General features: G+C 38.9%; 1 protein-coding gene across 7 annotated transcripts in view; it reads right to left on the bottom strand.

Annotated features, from left to right (window-relative positions):
- EXTL3 (exostosin like glycosyltransferase 3) overlaps positions 1-19,491 on the bottom strand; it is a 76,654-nt gene that overhangs the window by 45,019 nt on the left and 12,144 nt on the right. For 6 of the 7 annotated variants that reach the window (XM_023736732.1, XM_023736729.1, XM_023736733.1 and 3 more), the window contains exons 2-3: positions 14,868-14,959; positions 10,491-13,117 (exon numbers count right to left, since the gene is read on the bottom strand). In XM_023736732.1, the coding sequence (XP_023592500.1) occupies positions 10,491-12,638 (2,148 nt within the window). In that variant the 5' untranslated portion in view covers positions 12,639-13,117; positions 14,868-14,959. Of the gene's footprint in view, positions 1-10,490; positions 13,118-14,867; positions 17,387-19,491 lie in introns of those variants that run through there. The other variant, XM_023736730.1, reaches the window with a different exon arrangement.

The following is a 19,491-nucleotide window of genomic DNA, read 5'->3' as shown; positions in this document are numbered from 1 at the left end:
CATGACCCCTTCCTCCCCTCCGATTTCTCCCTTTTGGCATGGGAATGTCTAGCATATGCCTGTACCACCACTGTATTTAGGAAGCAGATAACCTGTATTCTAGGTTTCATGGGTCTACAGATGGAGAGGTATTTTGCCCCAGGATGGAACATACCCAGAGTCTCACCCATACATGATTTAAATTATTCAAAAGACGAGATTTGACTTAAGAGTTAATGCCGGAATGGGCTAAGATTTTCAGGGATGCTGGGATGGAGTAGATGTATCTTGCAAATGGGAACAACATGAATTTTGGAAGTCAAAAGATGGACTGTTATATATTGAATTATGTCTGCCAAAAAGATACAGTGAAGTCCTAACCATCTGTGTACAACCTTGTTTGGAAATACGGTCTTTGAAGATGCTTAGATCAGGTAAGCTAACATGAGGGCATACCACAGTAGGGTAAGTCCTAATCCCATCTGAATGGTATCCTTAGAAAAGAGAAGAGACATACAGAGGGAAGACGGCCAGGTGATGTCAAGTTATGCTGCAGCTGCAAGCCAAGGAACACCTGAGGCTACCAGAAGACAAGAGAGATAAGAAAGGATTTTCATCTAGAGCCTTGAGAGAGAAGGTGCCCCCACATCCTGAATTTAGACTACCAGTTTCCAGAAAACAAGCCTGGTGACACAGTGGTTCACCGCTTGAGTACTGACCAAAAAGTTGGCAGTTCGAACCCACCAGCTGCTCCACAGGAGAAAGATGTAGCAGTCTACTTCTGTAAAGATTTACAGCCCTGGAAACCCTACAGGGTAGTTCTACTCTGTCCTGTAAGTCCGCTATAAGTCAGAATCAAATCAACTGGATGGCAATGGGTTAGCCTCCAGAACTTGAGAATTTTTCTTCTTATAAGCCACTCAATTTGTATGCTTTGTTATGGGAGCCCTAGGAAACCAACACAAAGACTTTTCAACAATTCCTATAAGCTTCTATAATTTTTGCTATTAATTTCTCATTTCTAGTAGCTTTCTTTTATATAATTTTCCTTCATAGCCATTCAGCTCGCCTCAAACAGAAAAAGAGGGCCACAGCTACAGCCACTGAGTTAAGTAAAATATTTTCAAAGAAAAATGGAACACCCAGATACAACAAAACCTAGTGAAGCCTGTCAGACTTGGTAAAATCTTGAACCTGGAGAAACTGGACAAGGTTTTTCTTATTAGCTTCACCTAGAAATGACAATTCAAGGAAATTATTTCTAATTCATTCAAGTAATAATTTAATATCAAGGTACAGTGAACACAGATTAAAAATAATGCTTTTAGACATCCTAAGGAATAAGCCTTTAGAATTATCTCCTCTTGTCTGAGGTCTGGCCAGAAGTAATAAGGCCTTTAACATCCTGATTGGCAGAGAATCCCAAGGCTGAATATTAATGATACCAAGAGTCTACTACCTATGCAGCTTCTCTTCCAGTCTTCCTTCTTTTTCCCTAGTAGATTCCTGGAGAAACAGTATTAAAATAAGTCCCTTGGCATGATATTTAAGTCCTCAAAACACAGAACTCTTCTTGTTCAATTCTAATACTAAAGACTGGGAGGGAGAGTAAAGGGCAATGAAAAGCAATCTCATATCTCTACATTTTTCATTTGGAATACATGGTGCACTCTAACCTTACCACTTACACAGAGAACTTGGAGTCTATTAGTGATGTGTGATACTCTCTGAACTCACCATGTCCACCACTACTCTAGTCCAAACCGATATCACCTCTCACCTAAACATTCTTTCCCTATACTTTCACACAAATCACATTACTCCCCTGCTCAACCCTTCAATGGCTTCCTAACACATTTAGAATAAAATCTGGACTCCTTATCATGGCCCTACATGTCCTGGACCTCGCATTTCCTAGCCTGCCTTATTCTCCAACCTCGTTTTAAACTCTCCCCCTCAATCACTCCACCCCAGGTACACTTGCCATTCTGATGTTCCTCCAGAACGTACTGTGCATGGTCCATTCTCTCACTTCATTCAACTTCTGTTCAACTGTTACCTCTTCAAAGGGGCCTCCCAGCACCTTGTCCAAAAGGGCAGATTTTGAGGCTCTCATAAACGACAGAATGCTCCAACAAGGTCACTACACCTATTTTCCAGAATATAAAGCAGTGTGAGAAAAATACGTTAACTGGTCAGAACAAGGTAGTAATTCTAACCAAAATTTTTGGTGGGGCTATGTATAAAAAAGGCATTAACTGGAGGTTTCTGCTTCCGGTTTGGCCAAATAAGCTCCTACTAGACCCAATTCTCCTACAAATGATAACTATAAGGAGCCCTGGTCATGCAGTGGTTAAGAGCTTGGCTGCTAACCAAAAGGCTGGCAGTTCAAATCCACCAGCTGCTCCTTGGAAACCCTATGGAGCAGTTCTACTCTGTCCTATAGGGTCACTGAGTAGGAATCGACTCAGTGGAAAGGGTTAGACCCAATTCTCCTACAGATGATAACTGTAAACTCTGGACAAAAACAGGGCTTCAAACCAGTTCAAACTGGTTCAGTCACGGCCGATGAAGCGAAATCCGAACAGACTCAAATTTTTAAAATTTGGGTGAACCGGAACAATAACTGGAATGGGAAAAACTAGAGGTCAAAGCCCTGCTAGAAACCTAATTTCCCTCTTAGAAAACAAGGGCGGCATACACACTACATAGCAACCACATCTCTTGCTGGTTGGATTTTGAACAATACTGGTAAACACTGGTGCCCTACTCAAAGATGGTGGCCGACTGCGCTGCTTTGAATGTGTGTCGCTCTCCACAGTGCTGCCAATAATCCAATCTCATGTATCAAGATACTGAAAGAGCTCACAACACCTCTTCCGAGTCTCCCATTCCTTGGCTTTGACCCGTAATTTTTCCCATTCTCCTTCTCATTCTGGTTCACCCAAATTTTAAAAATTCGGGTCTGTTCCAGTTTTGCTTCCTCGGCTATGACTAAACCCAGAAGAACCAGTTCGAAGCCCTAGACAAAAACACCAAAAAAGCAATCACCCAAAGGCACCAGAGAGTGAACAAAAGTGGCAGATTATGAAGGGGAGCAAAATTTAGAAGGAGGGAATAGTCCAGAGAGAGGTACTGTTGCTTTTACCCTGAGAGCAGGCCAGAGTCGGTATCATGCAGGGTAGTTAACACTCTCATACAAAATTCACAGTCTTTTTGGCCTGAAGAACCAGAAAAGAGAGCTAGGGGCAACCGCAGCCCTTGGAAAATATGGAGGAAATTTTAGAAAGAAGAGACCCAGAAAGGGGGAGGTCCAAGTTCTGTGTACATACTGTACAGTCGCTGGTTCACCACTAAACCATCCATGCTTTGGGCAGTTTGCAAACACACCAGCTAACGATAAAATAACTGAATTAATAATGAGTTAATACTCAAGAGACAGAATTTTCAGTTTGACTCCTACCAAATTGCCTGATAAAACAAAAATATCAACACTCGTCAGAGAAATAAAACAAAACCGAGAATTTTACAACATAACATTCACAATGCATATGATTTAACACAAAATTGCCTGATATATGAAGAACCAGAAAAATGTGGCCCAATACTCAAGGAAAACTGAAATCAGTTGAGAAAAATCAACTGTGTCACATGTTGGAATTAGCAGACAAAGATACTGAATAGGAAGAGACAGGAAATCTCAGAGATAAATAGTAACTATTTTTAAAAACACCAAATGGAAACTCTAAAACTGGACAACATATGAAATTTAAAATTCACTGATGAGCTTAACAGAATGGGGATGACAGAGAAGTCTCTGAACTTGACAGATCAATAAAAATTAACCAAACTGAAGAAGAGGAAAAAAGATTGGAAAAAAAGAGAACTGTGAGACACTATTAAAATGTCTAACATACATATCCACCACTTGTCAGTTTCTCAGACTGTAATGGCTTATGTTTTGCAATGGTGCTAGAAACTATGCCATGGGTATTTCAAATACCAGCAGGGTCACCCATGGTGGACAGGTTTCCCTGGAGCTTCCAGACTAAGACAGAGTACGAAGAAGGACCTGGCGATCTATTTCTAAAAAAACTGATCAGTGAAAACCTTATGAATAGCAGCAGAACATTGCCTGTCAGGTTGGAAGGCACTCAAAACACAACTGGGGAGGAGCTGCCACTTCAAAGTACAGTTGACATCAATGACATAGATGGGAGTAAAGCTTTCAGGACCTTCATTTGCTGATATGGCACAACTCGAAATGAGAAGAAACAGCTGCAAATATCCCTTAATAATCCAAAAATGGAAAGCATAAAACATAAATCTCGGAAAACTGGAAGTTGTTAAAAATGAAACAGAACACTTGTAGATAGATATCAGAGGCATTAGTGAGCTGAAATGGACTGATACTGGCCATTTTGAATCAGACAATTATATGGTCTACTGTGCCAGGAATAACAAATTCAAGAGGAACGGGGTTGCATTCATTGTCAAAAACAGCATTTCAAGATCTATCCTGAAGTACAACGCAGTGTCAGTGATAGGATAATATCCATATGCCCACAAGGAAGGCCAGTTAATATAATTATTATTCAACTGTCTGTACCAACCACTGATGCCTAGGAAGAAAAAATTGAAGATTTTTATTAACTTCTGCAGTCTGAAATTAATCAAACATGCAGTCAAGATGCAGTGATAATTACTAGTGATTTGAATGCGAAAGCTGGAAACAAGAAGGATCAGTAATTGGAAAATATGGCCTTGGTGACAGAAACGACACAAGGTATCGCATGACAGAATTCTGCAAGACCAATGACCTATTCATTGGAAATACCTTTTTGCTACAACATAAATGCTGACTATACACGTGGACCTTGCCAGATGGAGTACGCAGGAATCAAATCAACTACATCTGTGGAAAGAGATGATGAAGAAGCTCAATATTATCAGTCAGAACCAGGCCAGGAGCTGACTACGGAATACACCATCAATTGCTCATACAAAAGTTCAAGTTGAAGCAGAAGAAAATTAAAACAAGTCCACAAGAGCCAAAGTACAACTCTGAGTATATCTCACCTGAATTTAGAAACTATCTCAAGAACAGATTTGACCCACTGAACACTAATGACTGACGACCAGACGAATTGCAGGATGACATCAAGGACATGATACATGAAGAAAGCAAAAAGTCATTAAAAAGGCAGGAAATACCTGGAGTCAGAAAATCAAAAGGAAGAACACATTCAGCATTTCTCAAACTGAAAGAAGTGAAGAAAAAATTCAAGCCTTGAGTTGCAATATTTAAAGATTTTATGGGCAAAATATTGAACGAGGCAGGAAGCATCAAAAGAAGATGGAAGGAATACACAGAGTCACTGTATCAAAAAGAAGTGGTCAACATTCAGCCATTTCAGGAGGTAGCATATGATCAAGAACTGATGGTATTGAAGGAATAAGTCCAAGCTGCACTGAAGGCATTGGTGAAAAAAAGGCTCCAGGAATTGGTGGAATAACAATTGAGATGTTTCAACAAATGGATGCAGTGCTGGAAGCACTCACTCATCTATGCCAAGAAATTTAGAAGACAGCTACCTGGCCAACAGGAAGAGATCCACATTTGTGCCATTCCAAAGAAAGGTGATCCAAGAGAATGTGCAAAGTATCAAACAATACCATTAATATCACACACAAGTAAAATTTTGTTGAAGATAATTCAGAAATGGTTGCAGGAGTACATCAAAAGAGAGCTGCCAGAAATTCAAGCCAGATTCAGAAGACGACATGGAACAAGGGATATCACTGCTAATGTCAGATGGATCTTGGGTAGAAGTAGGCAATACCAGAAAAATGTTTACCTGTGTCTTACTGATTATGCAAAGGCATTCGACTGTTTGGATCATAATAAATTATGGGTAACACTGTGAAGAATGGGAATTCCAGAACACTTAATTGTGCTCATGCAGAACATCCACACAGAGCAAGAGGCAGTCACTCCAGCAGAATAAGGGGATACTGCATTGTTTAAAATCAGGAAAGGTGTATGTCAGGGTTGTATCCTTTCACCATATTTATTTACTCTGCATACTGAGCAAATAATCTGAGAAGCTGAATGTGGCATCAGGATTGGAGGAAGACTCATTAACAACCTGTGTTATGTGGGTGACACAACGTTGCTTGCTGAAAGTGAAGAGGACTTAAAGCACTTACTGATGAAGACCAAAGACCATAGCCTTCAGTATGGATTACACCTCAACATAAAATAAAAATCCTCACAATTGGACCAATAAGCAACATCATGATAAAAGGAAAAAAGACTGAAGTTGTCAAGGATTTTATTTCACTTGGATCCACAATCAACACTCATGGAAGCAGCAGTCAAGAAATCAAATGATCCATTATACTGGGCAAATCTGCTGCAAAAGAACTCTTTAAGGTGTTAAAAAGCAAAGATGTCACTTTGAGGACTAAGGTGGGCCTGATCCAAGCCATAACATTTTCAATCGCCTGATATGCATACAAAAATTGGACAGTGAATAAGGAAGAATTGTTGCATTTGAATTAGTGTTGGCAAAGAATACTAAATATACCATGGACTGCCAAAAGAATGAACAAATCTGTCTCAGAAGAATGCTCCTTAGAAGTGAGGATGGCACGAGTTCATCTCATGTACTTTGGATATGTTATCAGGAGGGACCAGTCCCAGGAGAAGGACATCATGCTTGTAGAGGGTCAGCGAAAAAGACAAAGACCGTCAACAAGATGGACTGACATAGTGGCTTCAACAACGGGCTCAACATAGCAAGGACTGTGAGGATGGTGAAGGACCGAGTAGTGTTTTGTTCTGTCATACATAGGGTGCCTGAGTCGGAACCGACTCGACAGCACCTAACAACAACAAACATACAGTGGAGTTTCCAAAGGAGAAGGAAAGAAAAAGGCAGAAAAAACATCTGAAGAAACAATGACCAAAAATTTTCCAAATCTGATGAAAGACATAAATTTATGGATTCAAGCTTCAGTGAAGCCAAAGCAGAATAAAAATCAAAGAAAACCAAGCCTAGGCATGTCCTAAGCAAACCACTAAAAACCAAATATGAAAAACATCATCTTGAAAACAGACAAAGAAAAATGACACATCACATGTAGAGGAACAATTTAAATAACTACTGACACATTATCAGAAACAATTGAGGACTAAAAAGAGTGAAACAACATATTTAAATTGTCATGAAAGTGGTGATCCCCAGCCTAGCTGGAAGTTCTTCAAAAGACTAGATTTCACATGCCTTGGCACAATAATACTCTCTATTAGACCTCCATTAGATATTCTTTGCTGTTACACTCCAGGAGCTAAGGAATCTGATTCATCTATTATAAAACAGGCAACAGACAGAGAGAGGAGTCCACCCACCATCGCCACCACAGTTCAGTCCTATGGCATTCAAATGACAGACCCAATTCAACAGGTGGCAATCCCCCTCCTCTCTGGGAGTCTTTGCCCAGGCACATATCCCATTTGAGCTGGACCCCTCTTTCATAGAGCATTTAGGTCAGGAGTGTCCAAGGGTGGTGGCAATAAAGACTACCTTCACTCTAAACCAGATCTGATGTAGTTTTCCCTTTGTTATGTAAATAACAGAAAACAATAAGAAATTTTAATATCTAAATCCTATTAGGTACCCCTAAGATAATTCCTCTTTACTTGAACACCTATGGCTCAGTACATTCACAGTTTACAAGTATCTAGCATTTATGCCTATTGCTTAGTTGGAACCTGAGCATAAGTGAAGTACAAGTCGCCCAGCATTTTCTGAAATGGATCTAGGTTCCTAGGTTGATTCGTTTGGCCAATATGCTGACTTCAAATCATTTTCCTTGCAGGATTGGAATCTACAAGACTGCCTGGGAACCACTCTGCTCAAAAATTTTATAAAGACCCATGAACCTATGCTAATGATGGGTTACATCTGCATCTGGGTGGGAAAGCTACTCTGAGATACAATAGTAAGTGCTGTTTTACGACAGGCTATCTCTACCCCTGATCCTTGGGTAGTGCTGACTCTACGCCCAGAAGGTTGGCAATTTTAACTACCGTCCAGAACATTGCCTTTCTTAAATAGAAAGCACAGTCGAAATATTTAGAAAACAAAGTGAGATTCTCCAGCTTAAATTATTTGACCTCTTTTTGAAGAAGTAGGGAAAAAACAAAAACAAGTTTTTCTGGTACTCATAGTATGAGAAAGCTATTCAGAATGGTTCCCTATTTGGAAAGTTTCTGGCATTTTTCAATTAGGCATTGTATTAGTTCAATGGGCTGCCCAGTAATCAAAGAAGACTACTTATTCCCAATAAAATTACATTAGTTCTGGGAAGTCTTCAATGAATTTCAGTCATTGTTAACCCGGGCGGGACCAGCCTCTCTACATCCCTATAAAATTCAAAGAAAACTAAGACAAATGGGAAGTATGCTTTATTATTCTACTATATGAGCGATACATACTTTTTACAGAACAAATACTTTAAAAAAATTTTAATAACATCCATAAAATTGAGAAAGGAAAAAAGTGAAATTCATTTGAGAAGTCTATAAAAGAAACCTCCCCATTTGTAAAACTTATAACACACAAGATAAATTCCGCGCTCAGAAGTTTTTAGAACCCAACACACTCTTTGAATAGCCTCAGGTTGTAAATCCAATTAAATAATAAAACACACGAAGCTATTAGCTGCAGTAGTTAGAAAAAGAATTTAAAACAAAGATTGCTAGGTACTTTGTAGAGTAGAAAGTTAAGCAATAACAGCTATAACAAGGAAAACCCATACAGAGGATACAAGAAGCCTTTATGAATATCAGTAAAGGTAGTTCAAGCTCTATAACCAGAGAAGGGGAGGTGGTGGAGACTCAGATCTTTCTCATTAAAAGTGTATATTATTTTTATTTTTAGATACATACTGGCTTCCATCTCCTCTGAAATGAAATAGTAAGTAGAAATCAAATAATTATTGAGTACTTTCCTAGATTCCTTACTTATTCCTCAAAGATTCCTCTTTAACCTGAGATCAAAGAAATCAACTTACCAAAGATCACAAAATGTATATTTAAACCCAGGTCTGTATCACTCCAAAACTCATACTTTTTCCGTAAGACTATGCTGCTTCTTAGAAAATATTTCACATCAACTAATTTCCCAATTAAATAAATTTTTATAAAACTAGACTAGCCCAAACATTCTCCTTCCCGACAAATCTTCCCTAAAAACTATACTAATCTACTAAGAAAGACGGGTAACAGGTCTCCTTTTAGATTGCCAAACTTAGTTCAGCAGGTGGATAAACAAAGTACTAATAACTAAAGTCCATCATACATACTTGGTTATTATTTTTACTGTAAAATACAGCATCTTCACCACGACAGAGTACAGAATGAGAAACAATCTCCAACAGACTGTAGAAGAGAAGGTTCAGGATTTTCAACCCCCAAATATCAAACTCTCCATTCTTCTAAAGTAAGTCTCTATCCTGGTAAATGACACTAGTCTTCTTCCTAAATTCTTTAGGAGGTTGTTAAAACTGCAGCTTCTGGAATCAGACATACTAAAGTCCAGCGCATCCATTACTAACCTTAACCTTTGGCAAATTAACGTCTCTAAGCCTCAGTTTTCACATATATAAAATGAAGAAATCATAACAATTTATAAAGCTCACTGTCATGCCTTGCTCATAAGTACTTCATAAATGTTAGTTTTATCATCATCAACAACTTGTTATGACATGGAAAAAGTCTATGGAATAATTTAAGGGATTTTGTAAAAACTTCACAGAGGCAATATCAATATCAGTTTTGGAAGGTCTCCCAAAATTTAGGAAGTTAAAACTGGCAAGAGAAACAAGCAGAAATTTTATGGGTAAAAGCACAGGTTTAAAAATGTGTGTATATCTATATATATACACACACACGTACACACATGTATATATGTGCACACACACGCACATATGTATACAGGCAGTCCCCGGGTTACGAACATCCAACTTATGTACAACCCGTAGTTACAAACCAACCCCTGTAAAGCCTATTGTATTAAAAATTCGAGGTACATACAATGGTTCGTAATAACAAACGGGTGCTACTTCATAATGTGCATCAAAACGTTATTATTATTACTGTATTATTATGCTAAAGATGTTTTACTGTATCTGGAAGTGTTTAACGTTTTTTATGCATAGAAAGGTACATTATATACTACAACAAACTTTGACTAATTGACATTAGATATGAACCGCACCTAACTGGTCCAACTTACGTACAAATTCAACTTAAAGACAGACTTAGGAACGGAACTCATTCATAATCCAGGGACTGCCTCTCTCTCTCTCTACAGATATATATATATGTATATATATTCCCTCCTCTCTATTAGTTAGGATAGCTGAAGTCAGAAAGATGAAAAAGGGGTTAAGAGTGAAATATTATTTCATGCAGTAAAAAAAACTGCTTATTTTTCTATTACCATGATAGGGACGCCAATGTCGGGCCACAGAAGGTCCTCTGATGGTAGCTTGGGAGAATTCCACACCACCACAACCTTGTTCAGGTAAGGGAGGCCATTCAGTCTCTCTAAAGAGTTCATAAGCACCTCCTCCCGCTCATAAGTCAACATTACTACTGTGAACTGCTCTCGTGGAACATTGCCTCCAAGTGCAGCCTGAAACTCCTTGCCAGAACCCCCAGCTCCACCACCAATAGGCCGAAATCCAGTGCCTGAGCCCAAAAATTTGGCCTCTGAGGGCAACAAAGGGTCATAGGGTGTGTGGGGAAAAAGATGAAAAGGTCCTGGAGCAGAGTTCCAGCTGCGGTAAAAGTCGGTGACAGTCAAAGTAAAATTGCGGAGGTATTTGGGTGAGGCATATGGGGGCTCTGTTTCTACTGGCCCCAAGTCCAGATCCCCATTGTCAGCCATGTTAGGGTCAGTTCCGGCCGCCTTGCCTGAACGATGGGGGATCTCAGCTGCTGCCTCTTCCCGGATGGGAGCAGCTGGGATCTGTATGCGAGTCCTAATCATAGCCAGCACAGTATTGAAAATACTGTCAGCAGTTGAGAAGTAAGTCTCCCAGAGAAAGCGGCCTTGACGCCTCATAGCCAGTAGGTCACTATCCGAGAGACTTCGTAATAAGAAGTGAACCTCAGTAACACGAGGCTTGGGCACCACCAGGGCTGCCTCATTCCACTGTAACATGTCCTGGTAAGGAAGCTGTATTTGCTCCCCTAGCACAACTGGGACAGCTCCAACTTCTAGGGCTTCAAAGAGCCGTGCTGCACACCCAGATGAAATAACCAAGTGAGGATCCCCAGGAGTGATAATGAGGGCAAAGGTGGAAAGCTTCAGTAATTCTAAGCGGTCCTCTCGCTCCCCACACAGTGCCCACTCAGTAGGCAAACTGGGTTTAGGCTGGTTTTTACAGGTAAATTCTACTAGGACCTGATCTAGCTTGCTGTCCTGTACTGCCTTTAGGGTGGCAATGATGCGATCATCATAGTCAGCAGGGGGGTCACCCTCCATTTCTTCTTCAAAGGAGTGGGCCTCTTGAAGGCTGGATCTCAATGATTCAATCTTCTCACCCTGGAAGGTGAAGAGATATTTCCGCTTAACTGGCACCTGTGGTGGGATTTCCATAAAATTGGGCTCTGACATGGCATGCACTAGTGGCGATACTACCAAGTCAAAGCCAGGTCTGTATTGGGCAGCATAGAAAGTGGACTGCGCCACCATGGCACGGCCTGTACTGACATTATATAGTAAATTCTGTGTATCTGACTTCCGTGATAGATTGATGATGACATGGTTGTGTCCATCTGTCTGCCAATGGGGTAGCGAATACAACTGCTTCTCAAGTTCAGCAGGACGCAGTACCACTGGCTCCTGCATTTCTCCCACTAATATCACATAAAGGCAGGCAATGTCAGCATTTTCTGTAACGTAAACATTGGCTCGAGCTGTAGCCTGAAAAGCCTGCTTAACCAAGGGATCCAGGTAGTTGCCAAAGACAAACTTGTCACTGTCATAAACATAGACCGGAAAACCAGAGGTGAGAGGGCAACGAGAATAATCAAAACAGTTGTGCAGCCGACAACCCAGTATGACCTTCGGAGGAGGAAGACCAGCATCATCCTTCTCTGGGAGCAACCGGATGGGCAAAGAAAGTTTGGGCTGATTTTGGGCCATCAGCTCTTTGTAAGAATGCTCAGTCTGGCTAATGACATTCTTGAGCTGAAGCAGGTCTTGCTTGGCATTCTCAATACTCTTCTTACAAGCTTCAATCTTCAGATTCAGCTTGGCAATTTCACTGTTAAGCTCTTGCCGCTTGGCTTCCAGCTGTAAGAGCTCTTCACTTACAGACTCACGAATTCGGCAAAGATCCAGTACATGCTTTACCTCGCATAGCTCATTACCAGCCCGTGGGCCAAAAATCCGCTTGCCTGCCTCATCAGCTTCATCCAGGGTGGTGAGATAATAGTGAGCAATGAGAGGGAAGAAAACCAGAATGATGAAGAGTGTAAAACTGAGCCATGTAAGTCGGATACGGTTGGACCACCTTAACATACAGGTTTGACTTCCATTCCCCACTCCCCCATTCCGTAACATGGTATAGCCCGTCATGAGTTCTTTTGTGGCTCTTGCCCCCTCTGATCACGTTGGGTCACTCGCCATAACCATGAGTTTCTAACAGACAAAATTCAACCTCTCTTCACTCATGTTTCCTTAAGAATTAGTACACTCACTGTACAAGGCACCATATAAAATGGAAATTTCATTTTCCTCAGCTGTAATTGAAATGGTCTCTGACTCTATTCCAGCAGATTTTAAGTTCTGGTTGTTGACTAAAGAACATGTCCTTAATTTTTATCAAAAAGTAAAAGGTACCACATTGTTGTTGAGATGAAAAACAGGAGGTCTCTGATGAGGAAACCCAGGAATAATACCCTGGAATCAAATAGACTTCTTCAAGTGCCATAGCTCTTGTTCCTTGGTTTTGCTGGCCAACAAATATGCATAGTTAATATTCACAGTTACAAAGTAGCTAGTTAGAAAAGAAATAAATGTCAGCCTTTTATCGATGTCATTACCACCAATCAGGCCTGCAAAAGAAAGAGAACATGTCAGTCTTGAAGAGATTATGTTAAACAGTACATTTCTAGAAAATGTTTAAATTCTAAAAGATGGAACATTGGTGTGTCTCCCAGAACATTGTAAGTCCAATGTGGATTAAGTTTGGCATCGGTGTTCTACTTGTGGTTAATAAGAAATGGGTAAGGGTAAGTGTACAAAAACAGCTTCATTTCTGACACACACACACAGACATGTCTTCCTATTTAACTGGATCTAGAGCAGCATTAAAGCTCTATAAAATGATGATCAACTAAATTCACCAGAGGGTAGAGATGTTTGCATCAATCTGTTAATCTAGACTCCGAGCATCATCTTTAGATAAACAGTAACACCTTCCTATCTAACTTCGGTGGCTCTAATCATTCCTAACATAAAAGTCAAAACAAAAAATCTAGGACTCTGATAAACTCAATATGTTAAATTAAGAGTTGAAGACAATGCTTGTAATCTTTACCCAGTAGCAGATACAGCAATCTGAAAACAAAACAGATTTCCCAGTTTGCTTCTATTTTATCGGAGCCCTGGTGGCGCAGTGATTAAGAGCTCAGCTGCTAACCAAAAGGTCAGCAGTTCAAAGCCCCCAGCTGCTCCTTGGAAACTCTATGGGGTGGTTCTACTCTGTCCTATAGGGTCGCTATGAGTAGGAACTGACTCAACAGCAACGGGTTTGGGTTTTTTTTTTTTGATACATAGATATATGTAAGTATGTATGTATATAAACTTGATCATTAGCAGACGTTATGTGCTTCTTCTTAAAATATGTAACAGTAGCTGAGTCTTTTATAAAGAACCCTGTACTTAGAAACGAGAGGCATATTTTTTATATTTTGGGGATAGATTTACTATTAGACCTTGTGCCTCAGTTTCCTAATCTTCCAAAATGGAGATAAGTGCATCAAAGTAAAGACAATGTACTATTCTGCTATGAAAATAAAGGACAGATGATGTGAAAGTACTTTAGGCTAATAAACCCTGATGCAACATTCCCAGTTCCATTCGCTTACCAAACTTTACTATCACAGGCTACAGAAGGTTTCCACTTACTTTCTTTCAACTTAAACTTAATAGATCTAGAAATGAATTCGTAATATTCTTTGCCAAAGAACACTCCCAATTTCTATCATCCATTTCTTCCAAAAAGTATTCACCACACCCTTAACATATCTAAGACATGCTAAGTATAACTAGGAGAATTTAGAACGTGTAATAATCCTTAACTGCACAAGAGATGAGATATAAACAAAAAGCAAGTGTACCACTACAAGGTAATATAAAATAAATAGTACTTCACACACATGCTCAATCACTCTCTCTAGCTTCTACCTTTGCTAAAGATGTGTAACTACTAAAGGTCTGCTAGATTCCATCTCCCTTTAAGTAAAAATAAACACTTAATGACAACGTTAGTAAAAGCTGTGAGTAAGTAAGTGATAAGGACAACAAAATACTTAATGTAATATTTATGTTGGAAAAGCCTAAATTTGAATAGTCTATACCTGGATAATTAACAGCTGACCAAATATTCTAAAAAATGTAGATCAATATTTCTAAAACATTAGCATTATCCTTTTGACTCATCTGCTCAAATCTCTCTTTTTGCTTTCAAAAAGAGTATTCTCTGTACTTAATTATTATCAAATCATAACACAGAAAGAATAAAGTAGAGAAAAAAAAGGAAGTCACAATCAAGGCACCTCAGCTGATTCATTCCTTGCTTACCATATATTCAGGATCCTTTCTTTCTATGACTTATGTAGCATTATACTTCAGTATATCATTTCTTAAAATAATGAATTCCAGAGTTTGCTCTCCTGATATAAAAGAAAACAGAAAAGTAACACACTATTAAAAAAGTACTCAATCCTGAAGGAATTATTACAGAATTTTATTTACCATACACTATGAAACAGCTTCCTTTATGTATGTAAGATGAACACATAATTTATCACCCAAGCACAGACACTCTTTTAAGTGAAAAGGTATAAATAAATATATAATAATAAATATACAGGGACAAAAAGCATAAATTAGGACTCTTGCAGGCAAGCGAGATACAATGGTTATCCATTTATATACTCTATGAGGGAATAAAACACTAAAATGTGGGAACATCCTTATCTTTTAGATACACATACAGAGATATTTATAGATGAAATAGTATGAATGGAATCTGCTTCAAAATAAACGTGTTTGGAGTATAGATGAAATATGATTAGTTGATTTTGCTGATGCTGAATGATGGGTATACATGTGGATTTATTACACTATGCTCTGCTTTTGTATATGCTTGAAATTTTTCATACTAAAAAACAAAAAATTACAGTTTAAAAAAAATGTTATTTGGAGACTGACTATACTTAGTCTGATATTGTTAGTGCTACCAACTTATGAATGAACAGAACTGGAATAGAAACAAATATTCTAAATGGAAACTAATTAACAATGATTCAAAAGAATTTATTACCATTAAGTTGTTTTACTGGAAAAAGGCAAAAGTGTTATCAACATCTAACAGCATGAACTTTCCTTCCTAAACAGTTAATTATTTCAAGCACAAAAGAAAAAAGAACCCTCAGAATCTCTTCTGCCATTCTCTGGAAAATGACAATGAAGGTACTATGATCTAGAACTAAGTCTCACTGAAACACTGATAAGAAGCAATTTCTAGAGAAATTTGCATTTCTTATTAAGTAATATGCATTTCTTATTAATTCTCAGTCATCTGCCACAGCATTTAATGCCTAACTTGTCTGCCTGCTTCCATTCTTGCCCCCTACAGTGCATTCTCCACACAGTAAGCAAAATCATGCACTGGACCGTGTCACTCTCTCCTCTCCTTAAAAATTTTCAGTGGCTTCCCACTGTACTGCCAAGACCTTCATAACTAATTCCTGACAAGCTCTCTAATCTCAGGTGCCATCACTGTTCCCCTTGGTCACTCAACGTTAGCTACACTGACCTCCTTTCAATTCCTCAACTAGCTGTTTACTACCCGAGAATCTTTGTAATGGCTGTTCTTTTTGTCTGAAATGCTCTTTCCAGGCTTTTCTCTGGTTGACTCTCATTCTTCATGTCTTAACTTTCTTGATACTCCCATTTAAAACAGCCTTTCTTACCCACTGACACTTTCTGGCATGGACCTATTGATTTCCTTCATATTTTCATTTACTTATTTATTACAGTGAAAACTGTGAGAGCCAGAACACAACAGGAAGGCAAGTTTTCCAGCTTTGACAGGGTACAGTCTTACCATTTTTCTATCACTCTCTATTAGTAGAAAATATTTGAGTTTTCCTTCTCTGACAAGTTTCCACCTTATACAGGTTCTGGCTTTTGCAGGTTTTACTGTATCTACCTCTCCCACCAAAAGGTAATCCATGAGGGTAGGAACCTTGTCTGCTTATATCACTGCTATATCGCCAGTACCCAGCACAGTTTTTAGCACATTATAAGTGCTCTATAAATATTTGTTAAATAAATGAATTATATCATTGATCATTTTCTTATTCTATAAACTCTTAGCGCTTCCCTTGATTTACATGAAACCATACATTTTTGGTGTTCCACCATATTTCTCTTGACTTAATTTTTTCCACTTTGCTGGCATCCAGTCTTCCTCGTCCCTCAAACCTGAAAGTGTTCCCCAAGGCTCTCAACAACCCCTTCATGAATCCACTTAATGGTTTCAATCATTACCAACAGTCAGCTCACTCTCAAATCTGTAACTCTGACCTTGTAACTCTAACCTCAGTCTTTCTGCTTTGCACTAGCAGTCAGATAGTGCAACTTCCTAAAGGATACCTCTTCTAGGATATCTCATGGTCACTTCATGCTTCCAAATACTTCCTCTTTCCAGTAACTTTTAGTTCTCCCCATGACACTACATTCTTCCCGTCCTACAAGCTAGAAACAATGTAATATACAGGAAAGAGTAGTACAGACCTCGGAGCTAGCCACACCTGGATGAAACCCCAGCTCTCTAAGCTATTAGATATATAACCTTACCCAGGTCACTAAACCACTCTGAGCCAGTTTTGTTTTTTTTTATATCAGTAAAAAGACAGCAACATTTTTGTTGCAGGATTGTTATAAGAATTAAAGATACCAAACAAAAAAATACTCTCTACAGTATCTGGCAGGTTCTTGTTGTGTTGTTGTTAGGTGCCATCAAGTAGATTCCAACTCATAGCAACCATATGTACAACAGAACTGCCCAGTCCCGCGCCATCCTCACAATCGTTGCTATGTATGATCCCACTGTTGCAGCCACTTTGTCAATCCATCTCATCGAGGGTCTTCATATAGTCCAGCTTCTCAGATTATGTGCTCAGCATACAGATTGAGTAAGTACGGTGAAAGGATACAACCCTGACGCATACCTTTCCTGACTTTAAACCACGCAGTAATCCCTTGTTCTCTTCAGATGACTGCCTCTTGGTCTAAGTACAGGTTCCTCATGAGCACAACTAAGTGTTCTGGAACTCCCATTCTTTGCAATGTTATCCATAAATTGTTATGATCCACACAGTCGAATAGCTTTGCATAGTCAATAAAACACAGGTAAACATCTTTCTGGTATTTTCTGCTTTCAGCCAGGATCCATGTGACATCAGCAATGACATCCCTCATATCACATACTCTTCTGAATCCAGTTTAAATTTCTGGCAGTTCCCTGTTGAGGTACTGCTGCAACCGCTTTTGAATTATCTTCAGCAAAACTTTACTTGTGTGTGATATTAATGATACTGTTCGATCATTTCTGCATTCTGTTGGATCTCCTTCCTTTGGAATGGGTACAAATATGGATCTCTTCCAGTTGGCTGGCCAGGTAGCTGTCTTCCAAATTTCTTGGCATAGATGAGTGAGCACTTCCAGCACTGCATCCGTTTGCTGAAACATCTCAATTGTTATTTCACCATTTCCTGGAGCCTTGTTTTTCACCAATGCCTTCAGTGTAGCTTGGACTTCTTCCTTCAGTACTATCAGTTCTTGATCATATGTATCTTCTGAAATGGTTGAATGTTGACAAATCTTTTTGGTACAGTGACTCTGTGTATTCCTTCCATCTTCTTTTGGTGTTTCCTGTGTTGTTTAATATTTTCCCTGTAGAATCCTTCAGTACTGGAACTTGAGGCTTGACTTTTTTCTTCATTTCTTTCAGCTTGAGAAATGCTGAGCATGTTCCTCCCTTTTGGTTTCTATCTCCAGGTTTTTGCACATTTCATTATAATACCTTGTCTTCTCAAGTCGCTCTTTGAAATCTTCCTTTCAGCTCTTTTACTTCATCATTTCTTCCATTCACTTTAGCTACTCTACATTCAACAGCAACTTTCAGATTTTCTTCTAACATCCATTTTGGTCTTTTCTCTCTTTCCGGTCTTCTTAATGACCTCCTGCTTTCTTCATGTATGATGTCCTTGATGTCATTCCACAACTCAACTGGTCTTCAGTCTTTAATGTTCAATGCGTCAAATCTATCCTTGAGATGGTCTCTAAATTCAGATGTGATATACTCAAGGTCGTACTTTGGCTCTCACAGACTTTTCTGAATTTCCTTCAACTTCAACTTGTAGGCTATTTATTAGCTACAAGCTTTGGAATAATTGTTAATTACTCCAACTCCTTACATTCACATCTGATCTCCTGCCAAAGCTTATCAATTATTTTTTGTAATATTTATAATAGCAACTTATAATAACTTTGGCATTTATCCCTTCCATTTATTCTACTGCCTTCATCTTAGTCCTGGCCCATAACAAATCACAATACCTAATCTCACTTTCCCCAGCAATTCATCCTGTGTATTAACCTAAATCAGTATTTTGAAATTTTATTTAAGAGTGCTTAGCATGAATAATTTCAACTGACCTATCTTTGAGTTCACAAATCCATTCTTCTGCTGTACCCAGTCTGCTGTTAATTCCATCCAATAAATTCTTAATTTCAGGTACTGCATTTTTCAGTTCTGGAATGTCCATTAGGTCCTTTTTTCAGAGACTGCATTTCTCTACTGAAATTCTCTATCCACTTTTTTTCCATCTTTCTTCTATTTTCATTAGCATATTTATAAGAATTAAATTGCTTATCTGCTAATTCCAACACCCGGGACACCTGTGGGTCTAGTGCTACTTTTTTTTTTTCCCTTGATCACACATCATACTTTCCTGCTTCTTTGCAATTTTTTATTGTATGCTGGATATTATGTTTAAAATAACCTTAAAGACTGGAGTAAATATAATTCTCCCAAGAGAGGGCATACCATTTTCTGTCAGACAGAGTGAATATAATTATGTAGTGACCCTCATCCCTATAAACACTTTTTACCTTACAGTCTACACTGGTT

The sequence above is a fragment of the Trichechus manatus genome, unplaced genomic scaffold, assembly GCF_000243295.1.
Source record: "Trichechus manatus latirostris isolate Lorelei unplaced genomic scaffold, TriManLat1.0 scaffold00091, whole genome shotgun sequence".
Lineage (NCBI taxonomy): Eukaryota > Metazoa > Chordata > Mammalia > Sirenia > Trichechidae > Trichechus > Trichechus manatus.
Note: the sequence above shows the minus strand (reverse complement) of the source record. Positions and strands in the feature narration are given on the sequence as shown.